The sequence below is a fragment of the Dunckerocampus dactyliophorus genome, chromosome 15 (assembly GCF_027744805.1).
Source record: "Dunckerocampus dactyliophorus isolate RoL2022-P2 chromosome 15, RoL_Ddac_1.1, whole genome shotgun sequence".
Lineage (NCBI taxonomy): Eukaryota > Metazoa > Chordata > Actinopteri > Syngnathiformes > Syngnathidae > Dunckerocampus > Dunckerocampus dactyliophorus.
Window position 1 is genome coordinate 7217574 of NC_072833.1, and position 19513 is coordinate 7237086.

Genomic DNA, 19513 nt, shown 5'->3' on the forward strand with positions numbered 1-19513 from the left:
TCATACAGGGCTCGACAACATCTTTTCAAACAAAAAGTGGAAACTGAAGTTTGTGCAAGAATGAAAAAGCTATTGAATATTTTGGTGTACACATTTGTATTCAAAACGTCCTCTTAATATTTTTGTAATTTTTGTAAATTGTAATTTGGTGGAATAATAAAAATAGTATGCCTTTTTTTGGGCTATTGTAGAGCGCTCCCATTTCCGTGAGTATTGAGATGCTCATAAAAATGTCTGTTTTTGACAGTTACGTCTGGGTTATACCCTCGTGAGGACAGGCGGTACAGAAAATGAATGGATGGATGTCTGGGTTGTGCTGCTCCTGCTGCTGTGTCGAGGCGCTTCTCTCCCTTCAGTCTCTCCTGCTAGCTTGAGGTCGACTTCTCTGATTTCAGATCAACATTTGCAATCAAATAATTATTAGATTAAACTTCAGTAACTCTTTTCTCTTTAATTGCCATTGTTGTTGTTGTAGTTCTATATATGCCTCATACATTTTTAAAGGTAAACTATATAGGCGCTCACCACGTATGAATGATAATGAACAATGACGATGGTGATGAAATGTGCTGTGCTGTATGACGTGATGAAGACATGAGGGCAAGCTGGCGCCTTCAACTTTAAAAACCTGTCACAGTGCTTCTGATTTCCTTCCTTCATTTACTCCATAACGGCGACTTGCGGCGGTAAAAGTTTTGCCTTACTTTAAAAAGATATCCACAAGTTCCTCCTCCTGCCGCCATGACCTTTTTCCGGCGCCCCTTTTCTGTAATGATGTGCGGATCGATACTAAAATAGCGATACTTCCGATACTAGCTCTTCATGCTCTAAAATCGTTTCTCGAATCAAAATATCGATACATTCAATACTTCAGTCATTTGAGGTAATGTTAACATGTGCCATCGTAAACGGAGCTGTGTGTTAATTGTGAATAAAGTTTTCATTCGTGTAGTAGTTCTTAATGATTCATAATTTATTGTAATATTTTATTATTTTGCGTTCTTTTTTATTGTTTAAGATAGAATTTTCACATGTTTTATATGATTGTTTTTGTATATTAGCTTGGCTATATTGTAAATCACCCCACTACCTCAATATACTTCAGGGTTCAAAAATAAATTACTTACATTAATTATTAAATTATTATGAAGTCATGTAAATTTAAAAAAATATTTAATTATGCAATTAATCTCTCATCATGAATCAAGCTCACCACAGTGTGCTGTATTAAAATACTGTCGTTAAGTACTATTCTGACGATTCAAGCTTTATCATCAAATTTTTTACATTTTTTACCGACTTAAGAAAAATGAGGCAGGTTTTGTTTAAAAAAAAAAAAAAAAAAAGGACTTTTGGAGATACAAAGCACAAATGGACGGGTATTCCCACAAAAAAAAAAGTTTTGATCAAAAATCAGTGAATTTGCAGTGTTGCGAATATGCAGGGTCCACTGTTTACAGTATATTTACTACTGTGATTATTAAAAATAGGAAAGCACTCAATGAGTTTCGTTGGAGTTTTTATTGTATTTTGCCATGTTATTGACATAATAAGTTATCGTGTGAGTCTATGACAAGCATTTCCCCTTTGACCTTTCACTGGGCTACAACAGACAGTACAAACACATCATCACATAAATAATCCAACAACATTGTCCTGATTCTCGACAGTCCCAAGTTTATGTTGATTACTACATTTTTGCACATCTTATGGCAGGATTCTTTTTAACGCTGATGTGACCACCAACACACAAAACTAGTTTGGTCCTTTATTTTCTAGTATCAAGGTCATTTTTTAAAATGAATACGCTCCTGTAAGTATTAAACTGTGACAATAATTCACCTTCTTTTGAATAAAGTGACACATTTTCAATCAGTTTAGCTGCAATAAAAGTCTATTTTCTGACTTTTATGAAGTAATTTTGGAGGAGAAAACACACATGGTGTGTTGGTGTTTTACCACATGTATGTAATGATTAAATTCAAGGGAGATGCAAGCAATCACCGTAGTGTTTATTATTTGTTTTAAACGGGGGTTTCCACAAACTTCAATCAATGAGATTTTTTTTCAACTTAAACCGAATATGCACAAAGTATTCCTAAACATAAATAATAAATAATGTTGAAATATACACATCATATTTTATACATTGCTTATACTGTTGTAGCTGACTGGATTGAGGCGCTCTTGATTTCATTCTGCAGAAATAGCACCACCTTCTGGTGAAAACAGAAACAACAAGTCCCCCAGTTTCTTTCATCCAATGTCAAACAGCGGCTTTCCAAGTGAATACTTCGGTGGGGTCGTTGATGTTTTTTCACGTGTGCAGCAAGCGTGAGCTACATCTGGATCACATGTTGTGATGATCTTTGGTAGCTTGTCTCAGAGCTGTGGCACCTTCAGCAGACATGATGTGAGTACTTGAGCAGAGCAAACAGGCCAAATGCTGCGTTTTGTCTAAATAACATTAACACGAAATTGAGTGGAAACTTAATATATTTCCCCTGTTGTGACTCGATTCATTCACAAGGAGTCTTTGTTCTCTGTTTGCTTTGATGCACTATGATTTTATGAGCACCCTTTTCTTATCTAACGTTTTAACAGCTTTATTGCTTTTTTTTTGTCATCCTGAACTAGTAATTTCCCTTTTCTTCTGCAAGTTTTCTTCCTCAAACAATGTTAAGAGTTTGTAAGGTGATGAAAAGCCTTTAGATTCACTGCTAATAACACTGATGCAATATTATTTACCAGCTATGCAAAGGCACTTCTAAGAAGGAAGTGATTGGACCTCGACTGATTTGACAAGGCGGGGGGCAACTGCCAATACAGTAGAACATAGACATGGATCAGCACGTAAACGGGAAGTGACACAGTTAACTTCACGTAAAACGCTCCTGTGGGGTCGGGGTTTTTCTTGTTTTTTTTGCAGGGTTAGGACGAGGAAGATCCCAGCATGATTTGATTTGTTGTGTTTTTTTATGTGATGATAAACTGAAACGGTAAAGCTACTTTATGCCTACTTTACTTACCCTGTAACATCTAAAGGCTAGAGATACACTCTTGAGGCACCCCTAAATCCTCAACCACCTATTTGACACATATATACAATATTTCCTGAGTTGTTTTTATGCCGTACTTCCTCATATAGTGGCCGTGGACATTATTAGTTAACTGCAGAGATCATGAGGCAATTATGCGGGGTAAGGCATTCATTAAGGGGAGGCCTTGTTTGTGCAAATGCACTTTTATAATAATATTGTAGATACGGCTTTCGTTTCCCCACACATAATCATACATATTACAGCATAATACATGCCTATTACCTTGTGTGCCACATGGATTTAATCCGCTCTTCCTTTTACTAGTTTTTTTTTTTTTTTTAGTTAATGCTGAAATGCTTCGCAGCTACTCTGTCACGCTCTTTAAACCTCGCCAGGTGCCGCCATGTTGTACTATTGACCCAGGTGTTGGTATCAGTCATGCTGTTTTGTTTTTTTTTCCTGACGGGGAAAAAAGGAAGCGGACCTACTGTTGTGAATAAAATACTAAAGCTGGCCTTGCAAAAAAAAAAAGGCTGAAAATGAATGAAACAACGCAAATACTGCTGAAACCTTCTTTTTAGAGGACATGTGGTTTGTTCCAGAATGTTCCCAAGCGTATAAATGGTGGACTTTTTTGCATAAGCTAGTTTAGCGACCGTTGTTAAATGTGGAAGCAGTGATTTAGCCTTTATGAGGTGGCGCATGCACATACACTCTGCTTAGCTGGCCTGAGAGCTGTGGCTACACACGCCTCATGTACAGTATATGACACAACCGAGGTAATGCGGTAACTAACCTTTGCGGGCAATAATGACTTGTGATGAGGGTGAGTTATACGTACAGTCGGCGAAGAGGCGTTTCAGCCTTCAGCACCAGCTGGGGCCCTCCGAGGCCAGACCCTGTTAGTCCGTAAATGTTTTTTTGTACTCCCTGTTTGAGCTTATCAGGCCTTCCCGGGCTTCACGTATGTGGGAATGGTGCCTCGTTGAGTCAGGCCCTCGAAGCGCTTGTAAGTATAATTGAGAAACACCCAATCCTTGGACTTGAAGTCTGGTTCTGTTGCATTGGCTGTAATGGGGAAAAAAAAATTACGTATTTACATTTTTTTTTCTGATAGATGGTCTGACAAATGTTTCAAACCTGGTTGGAGGATGTCTGATTCAGGGAAGTCATCAAAATTTGATGTATCGTCAATGCTTTTGATTTCAATGGAGATGGCTGCGGGTCGCTCTCTGCAAGGGAATACATGAATATACAGTGGTGGGAAGAAAAAAACAACAACAAAGGATAAGGATACCTGATGTGTTCCCAGTCCACGGACTCAAAAAAGGGATGGCTTTTGATCTCCTCCACACTGCCTGCTCCAATTCTGTTCTCTGCATCAGTGCAATACCTGAAACACAGAAACAGCACACTGATAAAACAAAGGATACAGAAACAAGACTCCTACTGTACAAACCCTGCTGGTAACTCATGTAGCATTAACCGTTTGGAGTTTACTTACTTGTGTATTTACATTTAGAACTCACCTTAAAAATGTTTCTCTTGCCTCTGTTGGTTTCCTTTTTTTCCAGTACAACCTCATGTGTGACTGTATTTTTCTTTGTAAAAAAAACCTCTTCTTATAATTTAGAATGAAAATCATTCAAAAAGTATTATTTATATATTTAGACATATATTTTCTATGTTTATAGTAGAAGGGGAATCTTTAGCACTTTGGGTCATTTTAAAAGTAGCTCGCAGGCTGAAAAAGTGTGAGCGCCCCTGCTTTAATTTAGTCATTTTTATGCTTGAAAATGCTTAATTGAGGCCAAGAATGTGTAAAATTTGCTTAATATGCATATTTGTTTTACCAACAATTGGCCGTAGTCAACCACCAAACAGCGGTCATTAATTAATGAATTTATTTTTTAAAAACACGATAGACGTAGGGCGTGATGTTTGAACCGCAAAGTGGCAAGGGGCCACAGTAACAGTATCCAGTATCCAGTATGATGAATGTGTAGATGAGAAGTAACATGACGACACAATGACAAAATCATGGTGAACATTACTGATCATAAATCTATTTTTACTTGACCGATGTTCAACGTTTAAAGACTTGAACGCAGGTTGAAGTCTGCACTTTTGCCACCAGTTGAAATGTCGGGTCTGTGTGGCTACGTCATCACGCTACGCCACCTATTATACTGCGCCTGCAAAGGCCGTGGATATGACGTCGAGGTCTCCTGACTGTTTATGTGATGTGGGATTCTTGCCACCACATACCTTAATATCAAGTCCTTAGCTCTCTCTGAGATGGGGACTTCAGGTGGGAAGACGAGGGTTTCCTTCCAGTTCATCACTTTCCTATATGTCTCCTGCGGCGTCTCCGAGCAAAATGGCGGATAGCCTGAAAAGAAGCAGCGTGGATTGTTTTACACGCTCCCGACTCGTCACATTGTCTCTCACATGCATGCAGATGTATGCTTACCGATCAGCATTTCGTACATGATGACGCCTAGGGACCACCAGTCACACAGCTTGTTGTAGCCCGTCTGCATGAAGACTTCAGGGGCAATGTAGTCTGGTGTTCCCACTGTGGAATAAGCCTGAATGTTGCACAGACAGTGAGGACAAATATAGTATAATGTACGTAAGTATACATAAACACAATGTAGTGTCATGTTTAAGATGGTTTTGAACAGTAGAAACATCTATTTTGTTTAAAATGTACCATTTTAGCATAGTAACTCAAAGCTTTTGTATTATATAAAAGACCACTAGAGGGCACTGTAACATCAGGCATCACGCTGAATACATTTCTTGGTCTACAAAAGTATTTGTGTACTAATTCAAGCGATAAGAAAGCAACGGAAAAGAAAACGTTAAAGCTGTACCAGCTGTCTCCGGTTCTTTTTCCAGGTTTCTGCTTTCCGCTTGGAGTTCATGTTTTGAAAGGCTGCAGAAAAATAAAAAAGGAAAAGCTTGTTTTAAACGGCCATTCACATTAAGCATGCAGCCACAAGTGGTGACATTAATGGTCCACATTTTCTTAGGAAAATGAAATATAATACGAACAGAAGTCACTAGGTGGGTTGTGTGTCAAGTTTCTGTAAAATTCCGTGCGGTGAGCTTTCTTCAGACCGGTACAGAGGCCAAAGTCAGACAGCTTCACATGTCCCTGTGGCGCAAACAAACATTCAGGTCAGCACATAGTTCTCATCCATAAGTGCAAACTTCTACAACAGGGGTCAGCAACCTTTAGCATCAAAAGAGCCATTTTGCCTCCTCTTCCAGTACAAAAAAAAATTGTCTGGAGCTGCAAAACATTACACAGCTTATAAAGTTGTAAAAATTGGAATCTTTTTTAAATGTTACCTGTTACAACAACAAAATTCAACAAACAGAAGTGCAGAGAGCATGTGTAGGCCTACTCTGAAATCTTTCAAACACTGAACTATGTACTGTAAGCCTTTTAGACTGGTTCCCATATTTGTTTAAAATGAAAACAAAACGTAGCCAACCTTAACATGAAAGAGCATGAAGAACATGATTAGAGTTGACATTTCTGCATATCAGTGTTGTTTGCTCAATAGCATTTACAACCATTCCACGGTCATCAATGACCATTCCAATTGTCCTCTCCTTGACTGTCTTTGCAGAGAGAGATATTCTTTTATTTTGTAAATCATTCATTTTTTTTTTAATTGGGAGAATAGATGTTCTGATAGTTTTATGAACGATTCGTTCATATATTCTCAATCGGTGAACGGCTGCCCCCTCGCTCCGATCTCATGTGCAGCCTTGTGTTGCCAACTTATCTATTTTCTCACTAAATCTGGGGACTTATTTTCCCAAAAGCGACTAGTGACAAATGTGGGGACTGGTAGTTGGAGACTTATGTATTGTTCTGCGGTTGCTGCAGAGAGGTCCACCCGGCCTCACAGCAGTCACAAACGGTCAATGCACAGTCATCTGCCTCCCCCGAAGTCACCATCTCTGCGATTACCATGTCACAGGCTCCGAGCACATAGCTACAGTGCGCTTCTCGTTATAAAACATATTGCTATGCTCTCGTTAATGACATAGTTTTATTTTACGGCGCAGTAACGTGCTTCAGACTCAACTCAAAACTCCCTCACCTTTCTTCTCTCCAGTGAGACTCACCGCATACACTAGCCTACCTCCTCTTCCCTTGATCATCCAATCAGCAGTCCGAACGCAGTCTAGATGCATTCACGGACTTGCGGTGAGTCGGATAGTTCACATTCTTTTTGAAAATGTACCTTTCCCCTACTTTGGTGTTAAAAAAAAGCACCGCACTCGGTGAAGGGAGCCACAACAAGGAGGCCGAAGAGCCGCATGCCGACCCCTGTTCTAGAAGAACAATATTGTGTCAGATTTTAGATAAGCAATGACAACACAAATAACAACCACAAATTTGAGTCTCGTGGTGTGTGTGTTATCGCACCCTGGAGTCGAGCAGCAGATTGTCCGGTTTGATGTCTCTGTGGATGAAGCCCAGCTGGTGGATGGAGTCAATGGCCAGGACGGTCTCTGCTATGTAGAACTGGGTAGCCTCTTCTGACAGGGTGTCCTTCTTCATCAGCAGGGTCATCATGTCACCTAGCGGCAAGGTTTAGCAATTATTTGCCCAGACGTAACTGACAATACTGTGCAAATATTGACTACACTTGTCCAAATATACACTGGCGTGAAAAAGTGTTTCCCTGCTTCCCGATTTCTTATTTTTTTGCATGTTTGTCACACTTAAATGTTTCAGATCATAAAGAAAATTTAAATATTAGTCAATGACAACACAACTGAACACACAGTGCAGTTTTTAAATGAAACTTAAAACATAACTGAGATTAATTGATGGCTGAATGGCTGAAGAAAAACAAAATGAAGACTTTGGAGTGGCCTAGTCAAAGTCCTGACCTGAATCCTATTGAGATGCTGTGGCATGACCTTAAAAAGGTGGTTCATGCCGGAAAACCCTCCAATGTGGCTGAATTACAACAATTCTGCAAAGATGAGTGGGCCAAAATTCCTCCGCAGCGCTGTAAGAGACTCATTGCAAATTATTGCAAATGCTTGATTGCAGTTGTTGCTGCTAAGGGTGGCCCAACCAGTTATTAGGTTTAGGGGGGCAATCACTTTTTCACACAGGGCCATGTAGGTTTGGAGGTTTGTGTTGTCATTGACTAATATTTAACTTTGTTTAATGATCTGAAACATATAAGTGTGACAAACATGCAAAAAAATAAGACATCAGGAAGGGGGCAAACATTTTTTCACACCACTGCGCATATTATAATTACAATATCAACGTATTGGTGCACACCTCCAGGTAGAAATTCCATGATGAGGTAGAGATTCCTCTTGTCCTGGAAACTGTAAAACATCTTAACTACCCAGGCGCCGTCTGCTTCCACCAGAATATCCCTCTCTGCCCTGATGTGTGCAACCTACATTTGGATGGAAAATGTTACATCATTTGACAGCGTGTGCAACAGCCCCAGCTTATAAAGAAAAAAAAATACCTGCTCTTTTTCCAGCATGTCAGCTTTTCTTAAAATCTTCATGGCATAAATGTGCCCGGTGTCTTTTTTCTGCACCAACCGCACCTGCAGGAGAATGAACAGAATTGAAAAACAGCGACACACAGCAGTACATAATACATTAAAAAAACTTTAATGTACTTCTCCGAAAGCACCACGCCCGATGACTTTAAGGGATTCAAAGTCATCCAAGCCCAGCCGCGTCCTCTTCAGCCTCAAGAACTCCGTCTCCTTGCGAGCGTGCTGCGAACGACGCATTACTTTCTGCCAATTTGAAAAGAAACGTCATCAGAAAAATGTTGAGAAAGAAAACCTTCCTACTTTTTTTTTTCTCCAGATGCTCAACAAAGAAAAACAGTAAGTCTGCTGCAATAAATATGTAGAGTAAACATGACTTTACTTATACAGTACTAATAAAGGTAGGCTTTACCTCCTCATCTGGCAAGCCCTCATCTTCCATGGCCTTCTCCAGCTTCTTCTGCCTAGCAACAGGAAGACAATAAACGAGAATAATGTGCTTTAAACAATAATAATCATCACAGACATGACTACACGAGAACCATACAACCATAGTCCAAGAAGGAAGACAAAAACATAAAAAGTATCACCTAATATGTCGGTCAGTTTATTTTGTAACTCCTGTATTATTTATGTATTTATTTATATTGTATTTACATTTACTCATTTATATCAGCATTTTCTTATTTTTTATTTTTTATCAGCCATCTATAAATTGATAGATATTCTCAATTAGAAAATGCTAACATTTAAACACAGGAAGTGAACAAAGGGTTAGGGTTAAATAAGCTCTGCTTCTTCCTTCTCCTTTTCAAACATGTTGAATTGCCAAAGGGTAAACATGTGACGTTCCGTAATGTAACTTGGTGAGCATGTTTGGAATTATAAACTACGAGATCTTGTCCCAGTCACCTGAACGACCAGATCAGCTCTCAGGTAACACGAGCGCACCGACACCCATTGTTGTGTTCACACCCGCAGCATGTGTGGCTCGCGGGGTGACACCTGACCCTTTGAGCAACGTTTACATGCATGAAGTTAAGCGAGGAAGCATGAAAAGGCGTGTGGCCTCACCTCATCTCGCGCTCCTCGTGCTGTGTGAGCAGCGTGCTGTAGAAGTTCTCCAGCGTCAACTTGGCCACAGTCACCCTCTCTCGGGTGTGGTTGCTCATCGGGAGGGCGGCTGCAGTCCCTCCTGTCATGGCCATACTATCCTGTCATGAACATAAAACGAGTCAACATCAGTCCAGTGGCTAATTCCACCACTGACTGCTTTGTAGTATTTTTGCAAGTAGTCTTTCCATAAGACTTCAAAATTTGCCTCAAGTAGACAGTAGAGTACCAGTAGTAAAGCGGAAAAGCATGATGATGCTAACCATAGAAGAGGACCTGGATGTCTGTGTCCTGGTTGCTCAGTACTATACAGTATTATACTATACTGTGAAGCAACATTGGTAAAGGTAAAAGAGGGTGAAATGTGTCGAGGCTCTCCTCCCTAAGTCACACATCCGTTTATTGTTTTTACTTTGTAGTGATTAACTTCTTTATACACTTGCATGACATTTAATAATAATTAAAGCCTAATGCATGAAGTTGACTCACCCTCAACAAGCCTCTCGTTGCATGTCCTCACAAGCCATGCATCCATAATGCGTCATGAAAAGGTGAATAGTTTTATTATACAGCGGTTAGCTTGCTTCCACATTCGCAATGTTGAAAAGTGTAATGCACGGGGCTGTTACAAGATCTCATGAGATTTGTCGTTCAGAAAAAACCTGTCTCGTGGGCACTACAGCTGTAACGATAACGAAATGAAAATGAACTGGATCATTTTGCCGGTCTCAATTGGTTGTTTTCACCATGAACCAAGTGAGCCCTTTTCTCAGTCATACAGTCTCTTTGTCTCAGTGGGTGGAGGCGGGGGCCGCTAGCATACACACAGAGTGCAGAAGTGTGTCGCCTTGTGAGGAGCAATGCAAAGTAACAGTGGAAATTAAATTAGTACATCGCAATATACTGTCATATACTTTTTAAAAAAAATTTTCATTGTACTTTTCTTAAAAGTAATGTTAAAATCTCGTCCCGTAGACTCAATCTCGTGTATCGTCTCGTCTTGTGAATTGAGTGTCTTGTGACACGTCATGAAAGGTGAGTATTTTTGTTATACAGTGGATAACTTCTTTTTACACTATAGTAAGGCATTTAAATGAGCAGTATTAGTTAGTGTTTGCCCTCAGCAAGCACTGCACTAGTTTTACTATGGTAACAGTTTGACTCCGGAACAGATTATTACTATTTCCTGTGGGAAAATTTAGTTACAGATAGAGTTTGTGGCATAGAAGGAAAAGGGCGGCTGCGTATAAACTGTACATCATCAAAAAAGTATGACTGGTCCTGATTAGAGCTCTGCATGCCAGAGATAGGAGCCATGTTTGGTCTAGTCCAGGCCACAACAATCACATACACACAAAAAAAACTTCCTGATTGACTTCTAAGAAAAATCACTGAATAACTCCCGCTTGGATGGGGACATTGCTGATGAGTGGAAACATTTACGACAGCGACACAACAGTACATTCATTTAGGTGTAAAATGACCATACTTGGCACTAACATAGAGGCAGACACATGCACACACTCCACCCTTTGAAAAGACTGGCAAGGAAACTTTCCATCCTGAATGAAAGAGTACAGTCATCACAAGAGGAATGGGTCACTCATGTCTAAACACACACACACACATGGGAAAATAACTAATAACTGATAACTGAATTTTATCAGGATTTCTCAGGGATAAATTAACAAATGGCAGTTGTATTCCAGTGGTAATAAATGAAATAATTCACGACTAATTACGTTATACTGTATTTTGTTGTTGTATAGATTGCACTATAAGTGTCTAATAATTTGGTTACCTTTAGCTGCATGAGAGAGGCACAATATTAGGAATACTTTTACACTCACAGCTTCGTAAAGGCAGACTTTATGATAAAGTAGCCAATGTGCGCCTAATATATGACCATAAAAACCTCATATTCACTACACATATATATTATGGTTAATATGGTTAAATATTGCTGATGTGTTGGCTAATGCTAGCTATATCCCATTGGAGCAAACTGTGTAAAAATAACTAGCACTTTTAAAATAACCAGGCTCATCCTTACCTCCGTGTCCTGCTCCAGAGTAAATTAGTGGCTTGCCGCCAGCCCCCAAAGCCAAGTGAAAGAAAAATATATTGTGTCTAAACGTCTTTTCTGCCTAAAAATGTAGGCAGACAAGACAGGGACCCCAATGTTACCCAGTGAGCTACACAGGAAACATAGCCCATATCAAAAACAAAAACATGGCGGCATTCTTCAACCACTGACAGCAGGACAACAGCAAATTGTACTTTAATATATTAGCTCTTTTCTGTATACGTCCCGGGCCTCTTGGTGCAGCGGTTCTCCAGCATAAATGGCTAAAAATATGAAATAAGCAGCTCTGTTTCCTGGGACGGAGGGGCTCATCAGACGCTGCGGTTACGCAATGGCGTAGCTTTGGAATGGCGTTAAATTGGACCAATCATAGACGGGGATAATATAACTGACCCATCACACGAGGAGAATGTTTGGGACTGAAAATGACGTCAGCCAATAGGAGGTGTCGAACCGCCCCTGATTTTGTGCGCTTAGACACCAGAGGTGGGCGGATCGATCAAATATTAGTTTTTGCTTTTTTTGAGTTATTTTGAATTGTTGACTTTATTTTTCTCAAGCAATTGAATGTTATGAAATTGACTCGATTTATTATTTTGTTGTTAGTGACATTCTCATATTGTTGTATTTATATATTGTAAATTGTTCACAAATAGAAAATAGAATAGAATGCCTCTTATTGTCATATGTAAACACAGTTTATGTAAATAAATGTAATAAAAATGTTTGTTGATACATTTTTTGTTTGCCTAAAATCTTGTTTTAGTCATGATCAACAAATAAAAGGCAAATAATTATCTTCAATAAAATAAAACAGAAAGTACATTGGACAGCTCATTAAGCTGTCAAACAGTTACAGTAATTCAATCATTTATTGTGATATGCATTTGATTCCTGTGAATTATTTTTTGTATAAATGATCATCTGTAGGAACAGTTTATGTTTCTAGGAGGTAATTTAGCTCAATAAAAGGTCACTTAGAGATCAGTGTTTCAGTTTTTTTCATTGGCAAATGTCAAAGTGATAGGTTTTCATAAATAGATTTGAGTAGGTGTCTGGACATTTTTTTAAATGAAAGCACCATGATGTCAGTGCAGATGTGGGTGTGACCTGTTAGCACATTCGGGTGTGGTGTCCAGCAGCAGACAAGGCTGTTTTTATATTTTGCCTGAGCTGTGACGCAGCATCTATATTTATTTTTTGGCCTTGGATATTCACACAGGTTGAAGAGTTATATTATCGAAGGTGCTCTCTTATTTTTACGTCCGGCTTATGAAACACTCTAAAATAAGGAACTAGGTGAGCAAAAAAATGCCAACTAGTTCCCATTTTTTCCCTTTATAAGGAGAGCAAAGCCATGTTTGTGAGCACATGCAACAACAATAAATATACTGCACCCTTTTTGTACAGTATTACAAAACTACAGCAACACTCAAGGACCTGGATAAACAAAACATGAAAACTGTTTATTCAAGCTTTATTTAACAAAGGAAAAAGTCGCATTGGATTTGAAATTGGGCTGAGCTGGTCAAGTTACTTTATACATCAGCCTGCAGTCCCTTATAAATATTTACAAAAATCAATATACAACATAGACAAAACATACAAAACCGACCTGTTTACCAAGAGACATGTAAATGTAGAAATGTAGTTTTTTTTCCCCATTTCATTTTTCCACATTTTAGTATGTCTAACATCATCAAATATGGCTTTTGACCAGACAGACAGATCCAGCATGTTGCAGCAGAGTGAAGGTCAAGTAATGTGTCCTATTGGGCTGTCAGGATTCGGCCGGCAAAGACTGGCTGGGAGCTCCATTGCGGGTGCGGAGCTGAGACTGAGCTATGTCCGCCAGGGCACTCTGGATCTTCTCCAGCAGCATGTCGCCCCGGGTGACCACCTCTCTCAGACGGGCTGCTGCCTCATAGTTCTCCTCTTCTAGCTGCCGCAGACTAGCCGCCTAGTACATACAGTGTCAAAGTATTTAGGACTAGACTGGATCGTTTTGTGTGTCACAAAGACAACAACGGACACGGCATTGTCAGTGTTTCCTATCCAGGAATGCCACAAATAGATTTTGTGCTATTTTTTTTTTACCTGTTCACCCTTGCTCACAAACACAATATAGTGGGACTGTCGGTGTAGCTTGTCGTTACAACTCAGTACAGTTGATGGTGTCGTAACTGTGCTTCTTAACACACCTCATACACCACAACAGACTTGGTCGAGCATTATTAATGCATGTGTTCATCAATATAGTGACATATTAGACGTATAATGATGTGTACATTATCTTTAAAATCATTAGTGCACACTTGAATTGGAGCCCAGGAAACAAATCATTCATATTTTTTTTTATTTTCTGTGCATGTTATAAAAGGCACACACACGCGTCTAGCACTGCATAAAATGAAACTCTCATAAGTCCATAACTTCATGTTCTGTTCAAATAAGATTTAAAAACATGAGATAATGTCTCATTATTTCTTATGACACAAACCAAAAAACTCTATTTTCCACATCCACACACAAACACAGAATCGGCATTTTTGAAAATGTCCACTTGCGCCATGGTCAATTATGTAAATGAGACAATGATGTTATCTATATACAGCCACAGATAGATTACAGTCCTGGGGGGAACACTGATTGTACGTACATCTAATACACGTGTCAATGGAGGGCCAAGACACTGCAGATTTTCTCTCAGACCAGTTTCTCCAGATTATTTAATTGATGAGCTCCTTCCCTAAAATGAAGGAGGTGTTGATCATTAAAATCACCTGCTTTAGACTGACTGGCTGGAAAGAAAACCTGCAGTGTCTTGGCCCTCAATGGCACGAGTTTGACACCCCTGGACTCTAATACGTCACTATAATGATGACCAGAGGCATTATAATGCATAACCAATTCAACTGGAGTTGCTTTTTCAGGCTTCAGATTGAACAAAATGCGCATGACAGCTTACAAATGTGTTTTTATGTGGACAGAAATGTTTTAAAACGCCACTAGTTTGGATGGAGTGGGGAAAAATATCCGTGTTTGTGTGGACATGGCCTAAAAGGGATACATCCTGCTGTGGAAATGAGAAAATGCTGACCTGCAGAGCCGCCGTGGACTCCTCACTTGGCAAAGAGTCGATGAGTATGTCCACATCTTTGGCTGTTCGGGCAATCAGGGCCGCAAACAGCTGAGCATATTCTAGAAGCAAAGAATAATGCAGTGATTATTATTTATCATTCAGTATCAGAATGGTTAGCATTTAACTGCTGCTACGAATGCTACATTACTTCAGTTGTTATAATAGCGGTTTTGAATCATTTATCTAATTCACAAACATTAATTTGTAAATTAGATAATTAGATAAACGAATTGGATACATTTGTATCCATCCCAATAGATACCTGAAGTGGATAACTTAGTAAAGGCAATAAAATAATCTTCCAGTCGATATAAATCAAGCACCTTCAGTTTGGTTTGCAGGCTGATCGTTGTTTATCGACGTCTGAATATTACTGAAGGAGGCAGGCGGCGCACACTGTTGAAGCACCCCGATAGCGTTACAAAACTGGTCTGCAAGCTGGACACACAAACAAATGGTTATTAGCACTTATTAATTATCATTATTATCAACTCACAGTTGTATCAAAGTGATGCCTAGTCTTCCACACGTTACCGAATTGACGGCATCTTGTAGCTGCGTGAGCCTATCCGCCATATTTGTTTATTGTCTTCTTCGTTTCAGTTTGAGCGATACTTGAACCACAAAACGGCTGCGACTCAACATTGCCCCCTTCTGGCTCAACATATGGCAATTTAAGTACTGCCTCCTTACGTACGTTTTACTTTTGCTTGATCTTTATCTTTTGCTTTCTCTAGTACAGTTTCTTTCTACAGAGAGAAAGAAACTTTAGTGATTGGTAGGAATTAGAAGAAATGGGTTGTCAAATATGCGTTATCCCATGTCGTTCTTTTGTGTAATCACGCGAGACTTGACGAGATGTGTGCTGTTAGATTCGTTTATTGTTTGTAGTCCTTGTCAACAATTCCAAGAGCTACTTTTTAAAGACGAACAAAGTCTTTAAACCATACCAATCATATTTGATTGTGTTTTGAAGGCGATTGGTGGTAAAACGAGGAGCCACCTTGCGTTACTCATTGATGTGGACTAGCCTGTAGCTAATCGCTACCAAACATCAACAGGAAGTAACAGGCAAGCTAAATCCCAATGTCTTGCACTTTGAATTCTCCAGGTAATTCCTCTCTTTCAATTCCACCTCGCGCGTCTCTTTAACAGCAGTGTTGTATTCTACTCGACATATTGGATTATTTATATGTCAGTCTTGTTGAAATACCGCGACAGTGTGCTTCGTTTATTAGCATAGCAGATTAGCTTGCACTGTTCCGAGTTGCTCGTCACAGAACAATTTAATTTTGATTATATGTCTGTCGTTGACTTTACCAAAACAACATAACGTTGCATGGGGCGTTGAAATACATATGTTACAGGCTGTGATATAAAAATGTAGAACAGCTTGAAGCAAGTGTCACAGTGTTTGGCTTTGTAATGGAATGGGATAGCAACATGCTAATGTGGATTTATAACCATAATGCTTAAACCACAACTGCCCTTTTTTGTTTGAGATGACATGCACGGGGCATTGGTCTATGGCAGAGGCGCTTTGTTTTGATAGATTTACAATGTTTTGGTAGATTTATGATATACTAATTGTACTAGTAAACAGCAAGATCAAGTGCTAATAGTTATTAAGGCCCCGTAGACCCTCTGGTTAGATATACAGTAATAGATGATTTAAAATCTGGGTAAATTATTCATTTTGAATTCCAGTGTAGGATTTAGCATTCTTATGTACTTTTGTGTTTAATCTGGACTATGCAAGTAAACTAAACAGCTGCTAATGCTTTAGTTTTTGGAAAGTAGCTTTTTTTCCACCAATAGGAAGGTAGTGTCATGTTTCATTGCCTGTTAGTGCCTTGCTGCACCATATGCGCTTACAAATGGGAAATAATAACACAATAACAAAGTCATGGTTAACATTGATAATAAATGTGGTTTTACCTGCCCGATTTACACCATTTAAAGACTGATATTCAGTTTGAAGTCTGCGCTTTCTCCGCCAGTTGAAAGGGAGTGTCTGTGTGGGTGCGTCATCATGCTACGCCACCACTATCCTCTGTGTGCGTGTACGAGGTCATGAACTCCTGAGAGTTCAAGTAAAATGTCTGCCCCTAATGATGTGTGTTATCTCGACAGACATGAACTGTACTTTGGAGAAAGTCCTGGCCGATGCAAAGTCATTGGTGGAAAGGCTCCGTAACCATGACAATGCTGCAGAGCTGTTAATTGAGCAGACAACTTTCCTCAACAAGCGGGTGGACGCAATGAAGCAGGTAGCGAACATATAATTCCATGTATGTTAAAAGAATTAGGTCCTCACGCAATAGGCCAGGGGTGGGCAAACTGCAGCCCACGGGCCACATAAGGCCCACCAAGCATTTTAATCCAGCCCACCAGGTATTTCCAATACTTTTTTAATATGAAAACTGTAGCCGGCAACATGACTTGCAGTGCTACTGTGGCACGCTTGAGTCGCCAAAATAGTGAGATGGAATCTGTAGCTTGCACAAAAAAAGCGATCCAAACGATACAACACAGCACAAAGTAAACTATCTACTGCACCATGTAGGTATACAAACAAATATCTACACACAATACCCATGCCAAAAAAAAACACACATATATTCCTGCCACAAGGCATGCTGGGTAACTTGCGGTGCTCTTCCTCCCAACATTTTGCCGTGTTTGTCGCATTTTTACTTGATTGCAACATATGTTGAGGAGGTTGTCAGAAGTAAACAAGGAGTAGTTAACATACTCTTGATATCCAATGTTTTATTGTTCATAATTCATATTGTTGTTGCAGCTGGACTACTCAGCATGCCTTGCAGGCATTTGGAAATAACAGTTTAAAGTTACGTGTTGTGTTTAGCGCTTAGTTGTTGTTTAACACAGTCGTTGCACTGTGAATGTGTTGTGTTTTTATTTCGTATGTCGTATGTCGATCCGTTTGATGCCACCTATATATAGACGGCCCCTCCACCAAACCCAATGCGGCCCGTAAGTCAAACAGTTTGCCCATCCATGTTATAGGCTGTCTTTACTATTGTTTATTAGTACCAGGTGGAGATTGACACGCTAAACCAGGTTGCGCGTCATCGGCCTCGGTCCAATCTGATCATGGGCATCCAGCAGGAAAACCGCCAAATCAGAGATCTCCAGCTGGAAAATAAAGGTTTGCATGGGAAACATTAACCCGTTTTGTCATGACGTCTCTACAATAACAGATTCTTTGCTCGCCCTTGATGCAGAGCTGCGGACGTCATTGGAGGAACACCAATCTGCGTTGGCGCTCATCATGACCAAATATAGGGAGCAGGTGTTCAGGATGCTCATGGCCAGAAAGAGGGATGACCCCACCATTGTGAGCCAGCTGAAGGAGCAGCACACAACGGTCATTATTAAGGATTCATTTTCTGGTGATTTCGATAACAGTAATAAAATTGATGAACTGTTTTGTTCCAGGAAATGCAAGCACACATTGACAAGATCAACGAGATGGCTTCTGTGATGAGGAAAGCAATAGAGGTGGACGAGGGGCGGATATGTGAAGACGAAGAGAGGATTAAGCAGCTAGAGGTAAACGCAACCCCCTGAAACATGAATAATTGATATTAATGTTAATATGTACATGTTTGTGTTGTTGAAGCTGGAGAACAAAGGACTGCGAGAGCTGCTTGGCATCAGTCGTGAAGCATTCCTGATCCTTAAAAGAGAAGATACATCAGAAAGCACGTCGCTGTCGCCGCCGCTGACCAATACTGATGTCAGCTTACAGTAGAGTTAAGACTTGAGACTTGACTGACCAACCCACCCTTCCACTCCACCGCTGCCACTACTGTGTACAGTGTGTTGCCACACACACTCTTCCTCCTCCAAGGACGCAAACCCCACCCTTGACTGCCAGTGCATTTACTGTATCACCTTCCTGCAGAGCTGATTTGAACACTTTCTTCATTTTTGGTACTTATTATAGGTTTGCCAAGTGTTGGCGAGCACAGCCTGCGGCACTTGCAATGACTTGAATGTGTGAGTGAGCGAAAGAAAAGTGTGAGCTAGAATAAATCCTATCAATATGAAATAGTAATGGTGTATTTTATTTTACAGTCATAAGTATGGGCACACATTTCACCATTTCCACCCCCAAAAAACAGTGTGACACAACTAATCTGCTGTAGTAAGCAAGAATAGTGTACAATGTTAAAATCTTTATTTTCATCTTTGCATTATTATACAACCTATCCTGTTTATGTGGTCTTTTTCAATCCTATAGCACTTTTACCAACATATACTCTATTTTTAATAAACACTGTCAAGGGTTATATATGTTTCACAATAATAAACAGTTACTTTATGAGTCAACACTGCACCGTAAAGACTGAATTTGTAATACAGTTTTTGTGTTGCAAATTATTTGATTGTTTAATGTGCCTAATCGATCTCAAACTACAGTATAGTTCGAAAAAAAAAAGACTGTAGGATCATTAGATTCGATTTTTCACAGTATTTCCAACCATACTAAAAGCATAGCCACGCCCCTACCCTCAACAGTCTCGTAGTGGGCGTCGTC

At 39.7% G+C, this 19513-nt stretch overlaps 3 protein-coding genes across 3 annotated transcripts; 1 reads left to right on the forward strand and 2 right to left on the reverse strand.

Moving 5' to 3' along the window:
* Nucleotides 1-1513: 1513 nt before the first annotated feature.
* Nucleotides 1514-12139, reverse strand: LOC129168478 (serine/threonine-protein kinase 38-like). The gene is made up of 14 exons (XM_054753794.1): nt 11772-12139; nt 9680-9819; nt 9018-9069; nt 8729-8851; nt 8570-8653; nt 8371-8494; nt 7495-7649; nt 6102-6204; nt 5921-5982; nt 5515-5632; nt 5310-5433; nt 4339-4434; nt 4182-4273; nt 1514-4109 (listed from the first exon to the last, which is right to left on the reverse strand). Exons 2-14 carry the CDS (start codon nt 9811-9813, stop codon nt 3985-3987), a joined length of 1392 nt encoding a protein of 463 aa, XP_054609769.1. The 5' UTR covers nt 9814-9819; nt 11772-12139; the 3' UTR covers nt 1514-3984.
* A 1125-nt stretch (nt 12140-13264) lies between these two features.
* On the reverse strand, nt 13265-15674 carry med21 (mediator complex subunit 21). Its single transcript, XM_054753864.1, has 4 exons — nt 15481-15674; nt 15270-15384; nt 14905-15005; nt 13265-13764 (listed from the first exon to the last, which is right to left on the reverse strand). Exons 1-4 carry the CDS (start codon nt 15520-15522, stop codon nt 13585-13587), a joined length of 438 nt encoding a protein of 145 aa, XP_054609839.1. The 5' UTR covers nt 15523-15674; the 3' UTR covers nt 13265-13584.
* Nucleotides 15650-19030, forward strand: fgfr1op2 (FGFR1 oncogene partner 2). The gene is made up of 6 exons (XM_054800975.1): nt 15650-16057; nt 17080-17216; nt 18001-18118; nt 18195-18337; nt 18409-18522; nt 18593-19030. The coding sequence occupies exons 1-6, from the start codon at nt 16033-16035 to the stop codon at nt 18722-18724; spliced, it is 669 nt and encodes a 222-aa protein (XP_054656950.1). The 5' UTR covers nt 15650-16032; the 3' UTR covers nt 18725-19030.
* The last annotated feature ends 483 nt before the right edge of the window (nt 19031-19513 follow it).